The sequence below is a fragment of the Pangasianodon hypophthalmus genome, chromosome 14 (assembly GCF_027358585.1).
Source record: "Pangasianodon hypophthalmus isolate fPanHyp1 chromosome 14, fPanHyp1.pri, whole genome shotgun sequence".
Classification (NCBI taxonomy): Eukaryota; Metazoa; Chordata; class Actinopteri; order Siluriformes; family Pangasiidae; genus Pangasianodon; species Pangasianodon hypophthalmus.
The window spans coordinates 9,553,657-9,571,521 of NC_069723.1; the positions used below are offsets into that span (position 1 = coordinate 9,553,657).

The window sequence follows — 17,865 nt, forward strand, 5'->3', positions numbered from 1 at the left end:
TCATGTGACAGCAGTGCAATGCATAAAAACATACCAATTCAGCTCAAGAGCTTCAGTGAATGTTCACATTAAAAAACATCAGAACGGGGAAATGTGATCTCAGCGACTCTGATTGTGATATGATGGTTGGTGCCAGACAGGCTGGTTTTCAGAAACTGCTTCTTTCCTGGGGTTTTCACACACAACAGTCTCTACACAGGAAAAAAAAAAAAAACACCCAGTGAGTGGAGGCTATGTGGGTGGAAATGCGGGCAAAGGAGAGCTAGACTAGTTCAAGCTGATAGAAAGTCAGCTCAAATGACCACTCTTTACATCCATGGCAAGCAGAAAAGCATTTCAGAATGCATGACATGCAGAACCTTGAGGTAGATGGGCTACAACAGCAGAAGACCACATCAGTTTCCGCTCCTGTCAGCCAGGAAGTGTAATATGAGGCTATAGTGGGTGCAGACTCAGCCAAACTGGGCAGTTGAAGATTGGAGAAAGACCTGGTGATTTTATTTTTCCAATCTTCAACTGTCTAGTTTCATGAGCAACAGCCACGCCTTGGTCAGAGTCACTAAGATCACATTTTTCCCCCTTGCTGATGTTTACCTGATGTTCTTGACCTGTATCTGCATGATTTTATACATTGTGCTGCTGTCACAAGATTGACAAATTGGCTGATGCATATATTCCAACCACTTCCATGAAACCACCAGAGTAGGTCTTTGGCATGAAGCATGAGTTGGTTTTAATGGTCCTGCAACAAAATCCTTCTCCTTACTGCTTTTTTTTTTTTTTTTTTTTTGCCTTCACAGACACTTCTGGTATTTCACTTCAATTCTGCTTTTTGCTCCATTTTTCATCCACAGCCAAATGATGCCAGCATGTAAAATATCAATTATGAATAACATAATTCAGTGTTAGAGAGCCAGGATTTCCAAAGAGGTTGTGTAAACAGCAAGTGGTCTGAGAGTTCATCAGTTGGAAAAAAAAGTCCAAAAAAGAGAACCAAGTCTGCTCTTATTGTGAACATTTAGGTCATTTGAGGCAGCTAGTTCCCTTCTGGGTCCACTTTAACAGAACTGAGTGTGGTTCATTTAAAAAGAACTATAGAAAAATGAGATCCTGCCTTTGTATGTGAAAATGCATTGTAATGTGTGAAGTAAGGAATAACACAATAGACTGCAGTTACAAAGATAATCCATGCTGGGATTGTGTGATATGGCGAAGTGAAGTGAATTAATTTGTATAACCGCACAGTCTGAAGTGTGTTATTCCGCTTCCACCACGCCGGTGTGGAAATTTTTGTGTAACTGCACAGCTCAGACAGTAGTTCCAGCTGTAACATGAATATTAGTTTAATATTAATGTGTTTGTTCTAATATGTTATTGTTTCTCTGGTATAGTAACAGCTCATTCACAGGGACTTGTATGGCAGACACTCCACACAATCTAAGACTAATAATTAATGGATTTATAAAGCGTCTTGTTTAACAAAGGAAAATGTGTCATTGTTGATTTTACTTTTTTTTTTGTTACGAGACGTTTAATTAACATTTACGGAAAGAGTCTGTTGTAAGCATTTGTAACAGTCACGGTGCTGTGAAAAGTTTCACAATATGGGAAAGTCTTCAGGACAGGAGTTTATGCTTTTTGGTTTCTCAGTAAAAAGGCAGCCTGCGTTTTTTGAGAGAGAGAGAGAGAGAGAGAGAGAGAGAGAGAGACACAGAGTGAGTGAGTGAGTGACAGAGCGATCCAAAAGAGAGATGGGGGCTGATGAGGGAACAACTGTTTATCACAACTATAATGTACGAGAGAACAGGAACAAACTTGTCTCTCGGTTGTTCCGCAACATTAAATCTAACTATGAATCGTTAAAATGCGCGATGCGTCGTTCATTAATGACTGTTATGGTGTAATAGTTGGCAGATCGCTGTGGTATAAGTGGAATAATACACTCCAGACTGTGCTGTTATACGAAAATAATCCACTATAGGGATCGTGCCGCATCCCCTAGGGCTGTGAATTATTTTCGTATAAGCGCACAATCTGTCTTGTGTTATTTTTTTATGTAACTGATGACTGCAGAGCTGAACTGTCCCTTGCTGTGTTTGATCTGAAATCACATTTGTGGATGAGAAATTCTTTGATTTTGCTGATTCTGGAAGAATCTGATTTTATATATACATAAAATATCTCTGCAGCCATTTATGTTTTTGAGCATCAGTGTGGATTGTATAAGCGTTTCTAACAGACATCCTATTATTCTTTCACACTCTATACATTCATGTCCTCTTTCTTTCAGTGTTCGACTCCGTAGAAGCTCCTGAGCGGCCTCCGAAACCCCTGCCACGTCGCATCAACTCGGACCGCAGGCCGAGCCCTGTTCCCCCTGCAGCCGCATCCAGCAACCCGCAGATCAGCAGTGAGATCGAGCTCCTGATGAGCCAGGGCTACTCCCACCAGGACATCCAGAAAGCTCTGATGATTGCGCAGAACAACATCGAGATGGCCAAGAATATCCTGCGCGAGTTTGTGTCCGTCACCTCCACAGCACACATCCTCACATAGCGGCCCTTCCTGATCCAGAGCGAGTCCTATCTCTCCCTCTCTTTGCTCCAAGGCCGTCCTCCCATGAGTGTACGTCATTCATGCGTGAGGCGCAGGCCTTATCCGACTCCTGCATGCTGTTAGCCAGCAGGAGCACCGTTCTTGAAGTCAGCCTCATGGCATTGCACATCCACTGAGGCTTTTAGTCAAACTCAAGCAAGGACAAAAAAAAAATTGTGTGTGTTTTATATAATAATTTAATTTATGAGTCCATATAGTTAATATATACACATTTAAGGATGGAGAGGTGTGGGGGCAGGTCCAGAGTGTGTGGGGTCGTGTGTGTGTGTGTCATGGTTGGGGAAAGGGAGGGGCTCATCAGCACTGCTGTTCTGTCACATGTCGAAAACTGCAGCTGAACATTTGCTGGTGTCGAAAATTGCCTTTCGTGTTGTTCTGGTACTTTCTTGAGGTGTGTGTGTGTCTGTGTGTGTCTGTGTGTTCGTCATTTTCTAAAGTGGCAGGGCATGAGTGACAGTCCCCGTACTACGACCTGATACTGATCTGATCGAACATCACATACCGATGATGTTTAGTCACTTTCAGATTTTCCTCCCTGTGTGTGTGGGTGTGTGTGTGTGTGTGTGTGTGTGTGGGTGTGGAGTAGTAGTACAGTTGTGTGATGTCACTGGACGCTGCCAGTTGAAATTGGCTTTAACCATCGTCAGTCACTTGCATCGCCTCTGCTGCTGTGTAGCATTACTGTAACTGATACATGTTTATAACGCAGAATTGGATATTGCAGCCTCTTGTGTGAATCCTGTTACATACGACATGGTGACAGTTTTAAATCCTGCTCTGAAAGAGTAGAATATTGAGCTCCTGATGCAAATCCGACACCTTTCTCCGAGTGGTGTAGCAGGCTCGTATTTGTGTTGTAACCTTCGTCGTGTATGTGTCATTACTCTGATGGTGAATGACGGGCTTTTATACGTGTGCTTTTTCTAGAGTGTTCTCTAACAGATTAGTCGGGAGTTGGACACAAAGTGACGCGCTTTGTTCGAAGGAAGTGTTTGCTTATACAGTTTCTGTCTTAAATCAGGACTGAAATCGCTCTGATTTCGGTGAGATTTTGTCTGAAACTGGTCATCTAAGTGAAATTATTATTATTATTATTATTATTATTATTATTACTGTTGTTTTTTTTTAATTAATTCAGAAGTGCTTTACTGCTGCTACTCTTGTTAGTGCTAAACAATTAAGCCTTAAGTGTATATTTGTGAATATTGTGTTTAACCTGTTTTAAAGTGACAGTATCTGTTCGGTTGAATTTGATTATGTAGCATACTTGAAATTGCGAGCAGCTTGTGCAGCTCTGGGCCGAGGCTGGCTTCCGTCGTTCTTTTTTTTTTGTTTGTTTGTTTGTTTTTCCCCACTTTGGGATCACTTTTGTTTTCGTGTTCAGGGTGTTCCAGAGACATCAAACTCCTGTCAGCGCCATCACTGGAGCACCTCCGCAAATGAGTAAAAGTATGTGAACAAACACATTGTTGCAGAAAACCTTTTACTTGTTTTATTCACAGTTTAGAGGTTTCACTTGTTGGCTTAGCCCTCAAACATGGAGCGGCTGTACAGCAGCGTTATGGAGTGGTTTCATGTTTCAGTCTCCCTCTTTTTTCTCAGGAATACTGTACATCCACACAGAGACTCTATCAGTATTGAACGGGAAATGAAATATCGTATCCATATTCTCTTATTCAGGGCAGAAGCACTGAATGACTACTTTGAAGTCTTTCACTAATTTGACACGTTTATTAGTGACGTCGGCGTTCCTCAGATCTTCTAGGATGTGCTTAGAAATTGGCCATGCTGTCGGACGCACACTGTGTGCGTGTGTTTGTGTGTGTGTGTGTGTTATACACAGTGAAATGGCTAAATTGCTAGCTTATGAAGCCCTGGAGGAAATTAATGTTCACCTGTACATGCTCTTTCATTCTACTCTGTATTTTTTTCCCCCTCCGAGATATTGCACTGGCATAGCAGGTACTTCCACAATATGAAGCTTGTAGGTACAACCTTGTTAACCAGAAAGGAAAATGATCGAGCAGGTTTTTCTTTCTGACATGGCAAGCAGGTGATGATTCATAGTTCAGTATTTTTGTTTGCACCATGTGAAGTAGTGAAGCTTTGTTTTCAGATCAGAGCTATTTTTTATTTTTTATTCTGATTACTGTATTTCTTGTCAATATTGTATATCAAGTGAGTGTGTGTGTGTGTGTGTGTGTGTGTGTGTGTGTGTGTGTGTGTGTGTGTGCGCGCGCACGTACCCGTGTGTCCGCGTGCCTGTGTATTGCAAGATTTCACACCGTATACCAATTTGTGCTCCGATACTGTCACTTTAAAATCAAGCGTATAAAGTTACTTATGTATAGAATATGTGGAAACGGCTATGTCTGGTTTCATTTTGCATTCCTGTACATGTCAGAATTTTTATTTTATTTTTTTCTCCATTTTTTTTTTTTTTTTTTTACACTGATGTGAATAATACTGTGAGCAGTGCCATATGTCTAGAAAATGTCTGAAATGTTGTTCTGCTGCCCAGAATAAGGCCTTGTGAATGAGTGAACGTGTCCTGGTGTAAGTGATCCGTTGTATTTTCACACAGCCCCTTGTTGCTAAATGCTTCTGAAGCTTTTGCAGTGACATCATGCTGAATAGCTGTTGACTGGAACGTCTATTTTAGACCACGTGAGGGCGCGCTTTCCTCATTCTGCAATGACTTCCTCAAGTGTTTCAGGATTTTTTTTTTTTTTTTTTTTGACTCTTGTTTTTTTTTTCTGACTCTCATATCACTTTGGACGTATGCACAGTACTATACTGTCTAATTAAACGAATAGAAACAACGATAATGTCCTCAGTCTCTAATTTTAGGTACTGTTATGGTACAGAGGCTGGTACAGACGTCCACCTGGTGCTGTATAAGTAACCCTGTACTCCGATAATAACCTCTGCATCCAAACAAAGCTTCAGGTGAACTGTTGAATTTGGGTTTTTAAAGAAGTCAGTGTTAAAAGGTAAATGTGCTGTAAGTCCATGTGTGCACGTCATTATTTACGTTATTTAACCACGTCAGATGCTCTTGAACGTTCCTCGCCACCGGCAGTAGTCGCCTTAATAAGAATCGAGCGTTCCAGCCTCTCAGCCCAGGATGAGAGAGAGCAAAGCTGCTCATCCTGTGAGTCCGGCTCTGAGATTTGCATCGCCTTAGTGATCGTCAAATTCGTGATCCAAACTGCCGTCTCCTTCAGTGCCATGATCCTCAACGTCTGCGAGTGTGCGAGTTTCAGAAATGTTTATCTCTTTAGAGTTTAACACTCCTTTAGATTAGGTTCGGTTAGCGACATGCTCTCTGAGCGGAAGAGTAAATTGGTTGCACAAGTTCATTTAAGGGTTTTTGTTGTGTTTTCTTCATGTCAAAGCCAAATAAGTTCAGATATATTGTATTAAATACAGACATTTTACTACGTACGTACATCATACATACATACAGTGTTGGGCCAACAAAGATACACATTCAGAGATAGTAATGTTCTGTAATAGTTTGAACTAAACTGCAGTTAAAAAATCGAGCATTTACAGAGCAGGTGTGTTTGATTTTAAAGCATTGCTGTAAAAACTGGAAAGCATTAGAGTGCAAATGAAATAGGACACGTTCCCTCTCCCAGTCGCTGGTGTGTTGTTTCCTTTTGTCAAGAAATAAAGACTAATGATATTTATTAATGTTGATGTACTCCAACCCAGAGATCCCTCCTTCATAAAATCTTCACAAATTTTGAATTTCTATGTTATTAAAGCCATTTTGAAAGAATACAGGCGTTGATCTTATGTTTTGCATTATAATCCCTTTTTTGTTCTTTTATACTAGAGATTTCACTAGAGAACTTGTCACCCAGGCATGATCAATGAATGGAAAGGAAACAGTTTTTAAAGGACAATGTTTTTAATCAGCTTAAGGGGGGGAGGTCAAATATCTTTACAGTAATAAGGCACGAATAAACCTGTGACGTACACAAAAACAAGATATGACACTTAGCGATAGTTTTTGCACATCAAGCTGACTAGCTTACATTTACAAAACTGGTATTTGTAATATTGTGCCTTTGGTTACGCTTTTGCTTTGGTAGAGAATAAAGTGTGAACTGTGTGCTTGAATAATCATAGTTGTGCCCTTGGTTTTTAACTAAAATAAAAATAAAACAGTTAGGAAAATAATGAGTAATGATGGCCAACCTGTGTTTGTTGGTCAATCTTGCTATACATGAATGCACTGCAGACCTGGAGCAGATTCTAATTCATCATTTATATATAATGCAATATAAAAACAACACATCACGAGCATCAGAAAGCAATTACAAGGGCCTCAGCACATTAAATACATTAATTAAACGCTTAATTCATATACATTCGCCGTCCACTTTAATAGGAACACCTGCACATTTATGTAGTTATCCGATCATCTGGCAGCAGTACAATGCATAAAATCATGCAGGTTAAGAGCTTCAGTGAAAGTTCACATTAAACATCAGAATGGGGGAAAAGTGTGATCTCTGTGACTTATCCATGGCTTGGTTGTTGGTGGGCTGGTTTGAGTATTTCAGAAACTGCTGATCTTCTGACTCAGCGAAACTGGAAAAAGACCAGGTGATTTTTTTTTTCTCTAATCTTCAACTGTCCAGTTTAGATGAGCCTGTACCCATGATAGCCTCAGATTCCTGTTCTTGGCTAACAGGAGTAGAACCCAACGTGGTCATCTGCTGTTGTAGCCCATCCACCACAATCTGGCCCATTTCCTCTGACCTCTCTTAACAACAAGGCGTTTCCACTCACAGAACTCACTCACTCAGTGGTTTTTGGGATTTTTTGCACCATTCTGTACAAACTCTAGAGACCGTTGTGTGTTAAATTCCCAGGAGATCAGCAGTTTCTGAAATACTCAAACCAGTCCTTCTGCCACCAACCACCATTCCATGGTTAAAGTCATAGACATCACACTTTTTCTTTATTCTGATGTTTGATGTAATGTAACATTAACTGAAGCTCTTGGCCTGCATCTTCAGGATTGTGCTGCTGCCACATGAATAACTGATTAGATAACTGCATGAATGTACAGGTGTTCCTATTAAAGTGGACAGTGAGTGTATCTTTCCTCTCAGTGGGTCAGATTAATGTGTATAGCATATACAGATTTCAGCGTGAAGGTTTTTCTTTGAGCTTAAACATTGTACATATTTTAAAAAGACTAGATTTTAAAAAAATAATTTTGATAGACTAGTTTTTATCCTCAGTGATGGAGTATTGTTGGAGGCAGCAGGTGAAGCGTTTACAGTGTTGGATCAGCACAGTAGTGAGAGGCAGCTCTGAGTTTCAGTGCACAGACTACGGTGAGGCAGCAGTGAGAGCGATTTAAAGACAAAACAACAGCGAGCACTTGGACACTTAACGAAGGGCGCTTCAGCCGAGGTCTGTCGCCCGAATCTTAGTCGAGCTCAAGAAGGACTTCATTAGGTCACTAAGAACACTTTAGGTTTTGTCGAAATTATTTAAAATAACTACATATGTACATTATTTCATATATATATGATGTAGAACATAGAGAGCAGATTGTTCCTAATGGACAGTGAGGCCTGTTTGGGGAGGGGGGGGAGAGAGAAATAAAAAAAAAAAACCCTGCAAACAAAATGTGAAAGTTGTAGAGGCAGAAATGAGTCAGTGGACCTGACACAGGATTGTGTTCCAGCTCACAGGGGAGGAGGAAGTTCTGGGCCTCATCCTGAGAGAGCTGAGGCAGTATAATAACATGGAGACTGCAAGCGGCCCGTCCTCTCTGCTTATCCATTCGCCTCACTGCAGACAAGTTCAAAGCAGACCATTATAAATCACATCAGAAAATGTTTTAGGATTTTAATTTAATCATGTGAACAGGCTACTTCACAGAAAGTACTGGAACATTTTGTGGAACAATCTGTACAGGGCTGTGTGTTCAAAATTTCCCGTGTCACATGATAAACTGTTACACCACAGCGCTGTTGAATTCACGACTGCGACTGGTCAGATGATCAGACGGTCAGTACACTCTCAGAAATAAAGGTACCAAACTGTTGTCTTTGGGGTGGTACTGCTAAGGGTACGTCATTTGTACCTTTAGTTTAAAAATAATTTAAGGTATATCATTGGACCTTACGGGGAACATGGTTTAGTGGTTAGCACTGTTGCCTCACACCTTTGGGGCTGGGGGTTTGATTGCTGCCTCTACCCTGTGTGTGTGGAGTTTGCATGTTCTCCCCGTGCTTCGGGGGTTTCCTCCAGGTACTCTGGTTTCCTCCCCCATCCAAAGACGTGTGTTGTAGGCTGATTGGCATTTCCAAATTGTCTGTAGTTTGTGAATGCGTGTGTAATTGTGCCCTGTGATGGGTTGGCACCCCGGAGAGGGTGTCCCCCCGCCTTGTGCCCCGAGTCCCCTGGGAAAGGCTCCAGGTTACCCTGTGACCCTGTGTAGAATAAGTGGTACAGAGAATGGATGGATGGATGGATGTAACTGGACCTTATAGACCACTGATATACTTTAGAGGTACGCAATATACACAAGAAAGGTACAAAAGATGTATGCTTGATGGTACCACTCCAGCAACAAGAAAAAGTACAGTTTGGTACCATTTATTTCACTATAATGCTGGCTGTAAGGCAAATCAGTGCTTTATGTTAATGTGACTGTTCTAATTTGTATTCACTTCTACAGCAGCAGCTAACTGACCTGGATGGAGGACACTAACATCATTTTAGCCAAATATTAAACAGATTAAAAAGGTGTTATTCAGTAAAGAAATTCATATCATCGTTGCTGTGGTTAAACTTTCCGTAATGTGTGTTTAATGTCTATAGAAGGGAAAACTGTCTCAGTGCTTTATAACAGTCTGACGTCAATCTCTCTGCCATGGGAAAGTCTTCAGAGATAACGATATTGTGGTTTGGGGTTTATTAGTGGAAGATAAGCTGCTTTTTCTGTCTCATTAACTTCAAGAGTGGCCGATAAGTGTATGACTGTTTACATAATAACGTGAATTGCGTGCTTGAATAATGATCAAACTGATAACAGGAACCATGTTAATTTTAATCAGATAAAGAATATAACATGTCATTCTTAAATAAATGTTAAAAATGTGTGACCACTGGCAAATTGTTGATAAATGAAATGATATAAAACACTTTGGGATGTGCTGTTATAGGGGGAAAAAAATAAACTCTGGAGTGATAATTGCATCTCTTCATTCTTTCGTCGGTTAGTTTCATATAACTGCTGTGTTTTATTCCTTACTTGGCAAGTATTGAAAAGTTTTGGACTAATAACCTGGTCGCTGGAAGTCTTTTTATCACCGTTGACTCCCTGTAGAAGCACTGCCTCCTCCGATTTACTGCTCTTCATCTCCACAACGATGTCATCACTACTGGCCTTTTCCTTAGTGCTGAGAAGAGACACAGTGAAAGGTAAGTGCTGCAACAGACCCTCATGCTGCATTCAAAAAAATTAAGGGATAACATTATGAATCATAGTGTGTATTTCTATGCACTTTTTGGTCCAACAAATTAAGCAACTCGTTTAAGGAAATAAAACCTACAGATCTTGCTTCCCTGAGCGCCCACATGGGATCTTGCCTTTCTTGTACATGAAGTACAGCACACTGCCCAGGATGGCCAGCAGTAAGATGAAGATGATGATGATCGCAATGATGAATCCATTGCCCCCTGGTGGTACAAACAAGAAAGTGCAGGCAGCATTTACAAGCTTCCTGTAACATTTTACATTCAAAAGAAATGTTCACACGAAAGATCCTGACAGACAGAGCACGAACTGCTCCAGGAAGACCAGAATCCAGCACAGTCTGATGTACCAGCTCAAACACTCCTGATTCAACCCATCACTTACTAAATATGGAATAAAACACAAAGGGGAGTCATGTTCTAGGAAAATGATCCCTGAAGTGGATCATTTTCTTACACCAGCACATCCTGAAGTGTTTTATTCCTCTTATACCACAGCAATTTGCAAATTATTATAATTTTTTTAAAATTTATTAATGAATGACATTCCGTGTTTTTTTTAACCATTTATAGTTGTGTTTAATGTGGAACATCTGCGAGACAAGCATCACTTACATTGTAGCAGCTATAAACAAGTGTTCCCTCACTAGTCTCTCTTTTTTTCCCTCTAGAAGTTAACAAGATAAATATTGCACGTTGTCTTGTTACTGAGAAACCAGGAAGTGCAAACTTATGTTATGAAGATTCTCCTGTGGTGGAAAACCTGCATTAAAAAAGCTCCTGAGAACCCTTCCATAAATGTTTAATAAGCTTCTCCATACAGAGAGCTTCATCATAACGATGATTATACAATTTTTCTTTGTTAAATAACACCTTTTTAATCATCATGAGGCTTAGATTATGTCGATCTTCTGCTTGCGAATTAGTTGTTACTATAGTAACGATAAGGTATTAGAACAAGCACATTAATATAAACCTATCATTTGAATTACAGCCGGCATTACTGTCCAAGCCGAGCCGTTATAGAAAATTAATCTACACTCTCAGATTGGAGAATTCAACAGCGCTGTGGTATAACAAGGTTTAGTGGATAGATAGTGTTAGAACAAGAACATCAGCTGATTTGGATTCTGAGCAGAATAAAAATACTGCAGTTTGGTTTTAGTTGGACTTTTTCTTCACTTCAGTGGCTGAAAACGTAAGTGATTGCACAAAGGCACAGAACTTAAGTGATGCATGGGGCTGTGGAGATGGTGAAAGCCGTCTGTAGTCTGTGGCAAGGCTACTCATTCTTTGCGCATATGCTCATAAAGCTCTGTCTCAGACCACAGAATGAAGGAGAGTGTGTAAGTGAACACATGAAGGAGAAGCGTGTGATTCTGATAAAGAAGCCATTCCTTCAGCTGCTGAATGGCTGAAACTGTTTTCATCCCTAAACAGTAGCAGAAAAAAAAAGCTGTTTTCATCAGTGCGTGCACGTAACTGTAGCAAATACAACTTTTGTGCATTTTTTAGTGTCTTTGATATGTGAATATTTCGAGTCTTCAGGGTGAAAGAGGAGTGCTCTGGGTGCAGCATGCACAGGCAGACAGCAGTGAACAGTGATGAGGCATGCTAATGTTGACCTGTTGGCTTATTAAAGTTAGAGAAATGAGACAAACCTTTTTTGATTTTTTTCGGGCTGGCTGTTCCAGGCACTGAGAGGACAAGGGTTAATGTCAGGGTTTGACACAGAGTTACTCAATCACAAGCACAAGCACACAACTGAACAAGCGGGTGGGGCAATAAGGTCTAACGACTTCCTGCGGAATCTTATTTTCACCCATGCAGAGCTGCTGTTCTCTGATTTGCACAAGATTTCTGCCAAGTTGAGCATGAGAGCACTCTGACTTCTTCTGTTAGGCTAAAATCAAACTGTGTGCAAACGCACTCTCAAAAAGCATCAACAAACATGAAACATACAACAGATAATGTATCAGCTTGCCTTTATAGTATGAAAAAATCCAGTGTGTTTAGACTAAAGGCCATTGCATACATGCTGTATAATTGACAGACAAAATTCTCAGTAGGACAAATTTTAAATAAACTTGCGGTGTTCTATGGCAGCTTGCATTACAAAAAAGTCCAAAATGTTCTGCTGCGATGCATTAAAACGTTTTTTAACCGTGCTCCATATAATAACTGCATTTCATGTGCTTTTCTAACTTTAAAGCAGCTGTAATGTTATCTTTTGAAGTACTTTTTTACAGTTTCCAGGGATCTAAAATGTAATATTACTGTTCTTTTTCTGATGATGATCACTCTTGATTACACAATTGTGAGCATTTTTTTGCCTCATTCTTAATTTTCTTTGCTGGTGAAATCTCTTATTCTCTTATAATCTTTCACAATATTTTATCAGACACTCACCCATCGTACCAGTTGTATTGCTTGTTGTTGTTGCTGTTGTTGTTGGTGTTGTTGTTGTTGGTGTTGTAGTTGTTTGGATCATTTGAACTAGGAAAAAAGTGAACTCTTAAAAAAAAAAACCTCTTCCCTCTACGTGTGAGCTACTGAAGTACAGTCAGACTGCAGACTGAACATTTAATAGACTCTGGTTAGTATGTTTAAGGCCCGGCAGCAGAAACTCACTGGCTTGAATGTGGCGGGAGGTTTCGGCTGTGCCCAGGTCATTGGTGGCCCTACAGGACGCTGTGATGTCAGAAGAGGTGCTGATGGAAATAATGCTGAGGACACTGTTCTCCGTCCTGGTGTCCCATCTTCCCAGCTGAGCCTACAGACAACACAGAGCTCAGGGCAACATGGCAAACTCATATCCAAAGCACACACAGAGGGGGGAAAAACTTTTGATCAGTTTGTGTCTCTGGAGAAACCCTTAAGGGTTATATACAGAAGCCTACAACACAGTGTTTCACTATCAGTGAAGGTTCTCGGTAAAAATATTAAACTATCAGGGGTTACTCATTATTATTATTATTATTATTATTATTATTAGGGGCCAACCACTAAAGGTACGTAGGCACCCTATTGTAATTGTATGTTTTCTTATTATTATTATTATTATTATTATTATTAGGGGTCAAACACTAAAGGTATGTAGGCACCCTATTGTAATTGTATGTTTTCTTCTTCTTTTCTTTTTTTCTTCTTCATTATTATTATTATTATTATTATTATTATTATTATTATTATTAGGGCCAAGCGCTAAAGGTATGTAGGCACCCTATTGTAATTGTATATTTTCTTCTGCTTCTTCATTATTATTCATTGTTGTGTTTTTCCTTTATGAAATTTGGCACAGTGATAAAGGACAGTCTCAGCTACCCACACAGCAATTTTAGAATACGCCCCTCAGGCACTCTACTGCCACCCACAGGGCAAATTTGGACATACACTTGTGAGAATAACTCCACAATGCAACATAGTCGAAACGAGATTCCAATTTCCTCTGATTCTTTGGGTGATTCTTTCACTCCATCTACTATGACCTTTGTCCAATCATCACCAAATTTGGATCACAAATTTTCATTCATGAAAAGCAACTGGAAACAAATAAAATAAGAAGTAAAATGACAAATATGTTACACGATACGTTCAATACAATGCACTAAAAAGAGCAACCATAATATCAATAGTAGTGCTTACAGTATACTTTATATAGTAGAAAAGGCCAAAATTTCACCATGTGAAGAGTCTCCAGTTTGCTGTGCATTTTATTGTGTACATTGTCTATTTGTATATTTGTATATTATTCTTTTTATTTTCTGTGTCTTGTCTTGTCACTGTCATTCTGCTGCACTGTGGAGCTTCTGTCACTAAAACAAATTCCTCCTATGTGTAAACATACCTGGCAATAAAGCTCATTCTGATTCTGATTCTAAATTAGCATGCCACGTGCCTAATGACAAATCATGTGACTAATTTTCTGTGACTATTTTTTGGTGTTCAGTGTTCAGTACTTGTTCATCAGAGAGGCTCCAGTGGATGGTGGGAGTTGGATGTCCTGTCGCACGGCAGCTCACATTGATGGCCTTTTCAGTATCCAGAGGAATCATGGCCACCCCTTCAGTGATCATCGGCTTTCCTAAAGAGAGGTTAGATGTGTACTGCTTAGCTGTTAGAGGTCCCACTGACCCAGGACATTTATGGAAATGTGAGGAAAACCCTTTTTATTATTGTTCCACTTTTAGTAAAAACTTACCTCTTACACTGATGTGCACAGAACTGTGCCTCTTTAACTCAGGAAGCTCAGATACCACTACTTCACAAACATATGTCCCTGCTGTGGCAAAGGAGGCATTGTGTAACTTCAGCACATGGCCTTCATACAGCAGCACATTGTCCTGCACACATTCATACACAGCTTAGGCACGAGTCTATAAATCAGTCCCTTACATTTATCAACAACACAAACTATGAATTATAGCTGAGTCAGAAACTGCAGTAATTTATTACATCTCCAAATGAGTTCATAAATAAAGCTTTTTATATTATATTTTGTAGCTTCTGTAGCTGTTTTTACCTTACTTCAAATAATGTACTTAAGCAAACTTTTCATTTTAGCTCATTTCCTATAGCCATTCACGCCCGATGCAGCTGGTCAAAAGTTTACATCCCCCTTTCAGAATCTGCAAAATGTTAATTATTTTACCAAAATAAGAGGATCATACAAAATGCATGTTATTGTTTATTTAGTGCTGACCTGAATAAGATATTTCACATAAAAGATGTTTACATATAGTCCACAAGAGAAAATAATAGTTGAATTTATAAAAATGACCCCGTTCAAAAGTTTACATCCCCTTGATTCTTAATACTGTGTTGTTACCTGAATGATCCATGTTTTTTTGTTTACTGATAGTTGTTCATGAGTCCCTTGTTTGTCCTGAACAGTTAAACTGCCTGCTGTTCTTCAGAAAAATCCTTCAGGTCCCACAAATTCTTTGGTTTTCCAGCATTTTTTGTGTATTTGAACCCTTTCCAACAATGACTGTATGATTTTGAGATCCATCTTTTCACACTGAGGACAACTGAGGGACTCATATGCAACTATTACAGAAGGTTCAAACGCTCACAGATGCTCCAGAAGGAAAAACCATGCATTAAGAGCCGGGGGGTGAAAACTTTTTGAATTTGAAGATCAGGGTAAATTTAACTTATTTTGTCTTCTGGGAAACATGTAACTATCTTCTGTAGCCTCTGATGGGCAGTACTAAAAGAAAAAATACGATACTTAGGCAAAATAAGAAAAATGTACACATCTCCATTCTGTTCAAAAGTTTTCACCCCCCGGCTCTTAATGCATGTTTTTTACTTCTGGAGCATCTGTGTGCGTTTGAACCTTCTGTAATAGTTGCATATGAGTCCCTCAGTTGTCCTCAGTGTGAAAAGATGGACATGAACAACTATCACTAAACAAAAAACAAAGCTGTAGATCATTCAGGTAACAACACAGTATTAAGAATCAAGGGGATGTAAACTTTTGAACGGGGTCATTTTTATAAATTCAACTATTATTTTCTCTTGTGGACTATATGTAAACATCTTTTATGTGAAATATCTTATTCAGGTCAGCACTAAATAAACAATAACATGCATTTTGTATGATCCCTCTTATTTTGGTAAAATAATAAACATTTTGCATAAGCATTTTGACCTCAACTGTAGGTCACAGCCATTACAAAGATATTAGGTAAGGAATAAAACATGACGGGGTGTGCAGTTATAGGAAAATAATCCATGACAGGGTGCAGTGATGTGGTCTGATGCAAAGCAGAGTTACTGCTGCTAACCCAAAAGTGGATTATTTTCCTATACCAGCATGTGCTGAAGTGTTTTATTCTTCTTATACCACAGCGATTTGCCAATGATTACAAGTTTAAATGTATTAGTCAATAACATGTCATGTTGTTAGCCATTTTATAGCTACATTTAATGCTGTTTAAAGTGCACAAATCAAGTTATTTCCTGTTCTCACTTACATTTTAGTAGCAGTCATTCCCTCACTATCCTCTTTTTTCTCTCTTGAAGATAATATATGGAATAATATTTGTGTCACAAGTACCTGAGACTCCTTCCATAAATGTTATATAAACATCTCCTTATAGAAACCGTATTAACAATTATACATCTTTCTTTGTTAATTAATAGGCCCCAAAAAAAAAATACTTGAGCAAAGCATTATTTTTATGTTAATTATGTTATTTTTACATTAATAATGTCAAGAGTGGAACACCAAAAACAAGCTATGGGTTTTATCTTTTTATGTACTTTTGACATTTTGGCTCGGTTACGTGATGAATAAGGGGAGTAACGCTGGTGATAACGTCCAGTTTTCATACTATATTCATAGGTGTATGTCAAAAACTCCCATTGTAATCCCTTGAGATAAAGGAGACAGATTTCTGAACACTATGTATTGAAATTACAATGCTAAATGTGTGTAACTGTGTGGTTCAGCTGCCTGTTGGTTTATAAGCTTATTAGTAGCCTTAGATTACTGTGCAGCATTCACCATACAAATCCCTGAGAATTAGTTGTTACAACAGAAATGATAATGTATTAGAAAGAGCACGTTTGTCGGAACTACTCTCAGAGCTGCTCTTATAGAAAATTAATCAACCAGTTAGAGCTGAGCATTCAACAGCACTGTGGTATAAGTAAATATATTTAAGTGTCCCTGCTTGTTTGCACGTTTAGCGTACCTAACTCTCAGACTTTTACTGGTGTAGAATCACATTTTTTCATCTTTTTAATTTTTTTATGGATTACATTATAGATCCAGTGATCACAGGTGCTCACTCACAAGTAAACCCAACATTTCCTTATCATTTATCTGCATACACTAAAATCTGTGCAATCGCCAACATATCTACCTTGTACCAGTCTGCACGTGTGGACAGAGAGGAAAGGGCATTGCAGTACAGAGACAGATCCTGTCCTTGATCCAGGCTATCTGGATTCTCAGGAGTGATCACAACAGGATCCAAATCTGCAAGAATAAAAACACCATGAAAATAATGGGCTACACTAGCTTAGCAAACAAGCTGCAGTAGCCAGGATGTTCACTTGTACTCACAGTGCACTGTAAGGGACAAGGTGCCTACGATGTTGTCATAACTTATTGTGTCCAGACCGCTGCATTCGTATAAGCCACTATTTAGTCGGGTCACATTACTCAGGACCAGCGTGTCCTCATCCTCCTGAAGTACTCTCTGTAGTGAAGAGAAGAAATTCATTAAAACTATTTAAGGTATTTAAGGAAGTGGAGTTTTTCGCTTGGCTTTCTGATTATTTTTACAGTGCAGCAGTACAGACTGTCTGGTTTTCAGTCATCAAGATCATTTAAAAATGTCTACCTACAGTTGAGTGCATAAGTTTGCACCCCCACCCAATGTTTTTCAGTGGGGGCAAAGGGAAAAATACCTCTATTTACCAAATTATCTCGAAATTCCAAGAAGTATAACTGAATTTCAATATCCAAATTATAAGGATATCAACAAAAATCAAACTTTTGCCCTTTCAGTTTCCAGACTGATTTGAATAAGACAGTGTATCTGTTGTAAAATTAGCTACAGCACATGTGCTGAGAAAAGGTAAATATTACTGTTCTAAGGATCCAAAAGCTGATCCGAAGTTATCAGAAAATATTCATATCACATTCATACAAGGAATTTCACAATATTGACAATATTCAATAATATCTTGATGTCTTAACACTACTATTTTTTGCTA

At 39.1% G+C, this 17,865-nt stretch overlaps 2 protein-coding genes across 5 annotated transcripts in view; one reads left to right on the plus strand and one right to left on the minus strand.

Annotated features, from left to right (window-relative positions):
• cbl (Cbl proto-oncogene, E3 ubiquitin protein ligase) overlaps positions 1-6,363 on the plus strand; it is a 46,170-nt gene extending 39,807 nt beyond the window's left edge. The window contains exon 16 of the mRNA XM_026924404.3: positions 2,291-6,363. Coding sequence (XP_026780205.3) covers positions 2,291-2,556 — 266 coding nt within the window. The 3' untranslated portion in view covers positions 2,557-6,363. The remainder of the gene's footprint in view (positions 1-2,290) is intronic.
• A 153-nt stretch (positions 6,364-6,516) lies between these two features.
• The window catches only part of mcamb (melanoma cell adhesion molecule b), a 35,243-nt gene continuing 23,894 nt past the window's right edge, over positions 6,517-17,865 (minus strand). The window contains exons 8-17 of one of the 4 annotated variants that reach the window (XM_034310627.2): positions 17,210-17,345; positions 17,007-17,122; positions 14,333-14,474; positions 14,091-14,215; positions 12,763-12,904; positions 12,550-12,627; positions 11,793-11,828; positions 10,209-10,335; positions 9,941-10,055; positions 6,517-8,439 (exon numbers count right to left, since the gene is read on the minus strand). In XM_034310627.2, the coding sequence (XP_034166518.2) occupies positions 8,437-8,439; positions 9,941-10,055; positions 10,209-10,335; positions 11,793-11,828; positions 12,550-12,627; positions 12,763-12,904; positions 14,091-14,215; positions 14,333-14,474; positions 17,007-17,122; positions 17,210-17,345 (1,020 nt within the window). In that variant the 3' untranslated portion in view covers positions 6,517-8,436. Of the gene's footprint in view, positions 8,440-9,940; positions 10,056-10,208; positions 10,336-11,792; positions 11,829-12,540; positions 12,628-12,762; positions 12,905-14,090; positions 14,216-14,332; positions 14,475-17,006; positions 17,123-17,209; positions 17,346-17,865 lie in introns of all 4 variants that reach the window. The other 3 variants (XM_026923910.3, XM_026923911.3, XM_026923912.3) reach the window with 3 other exon arrangements.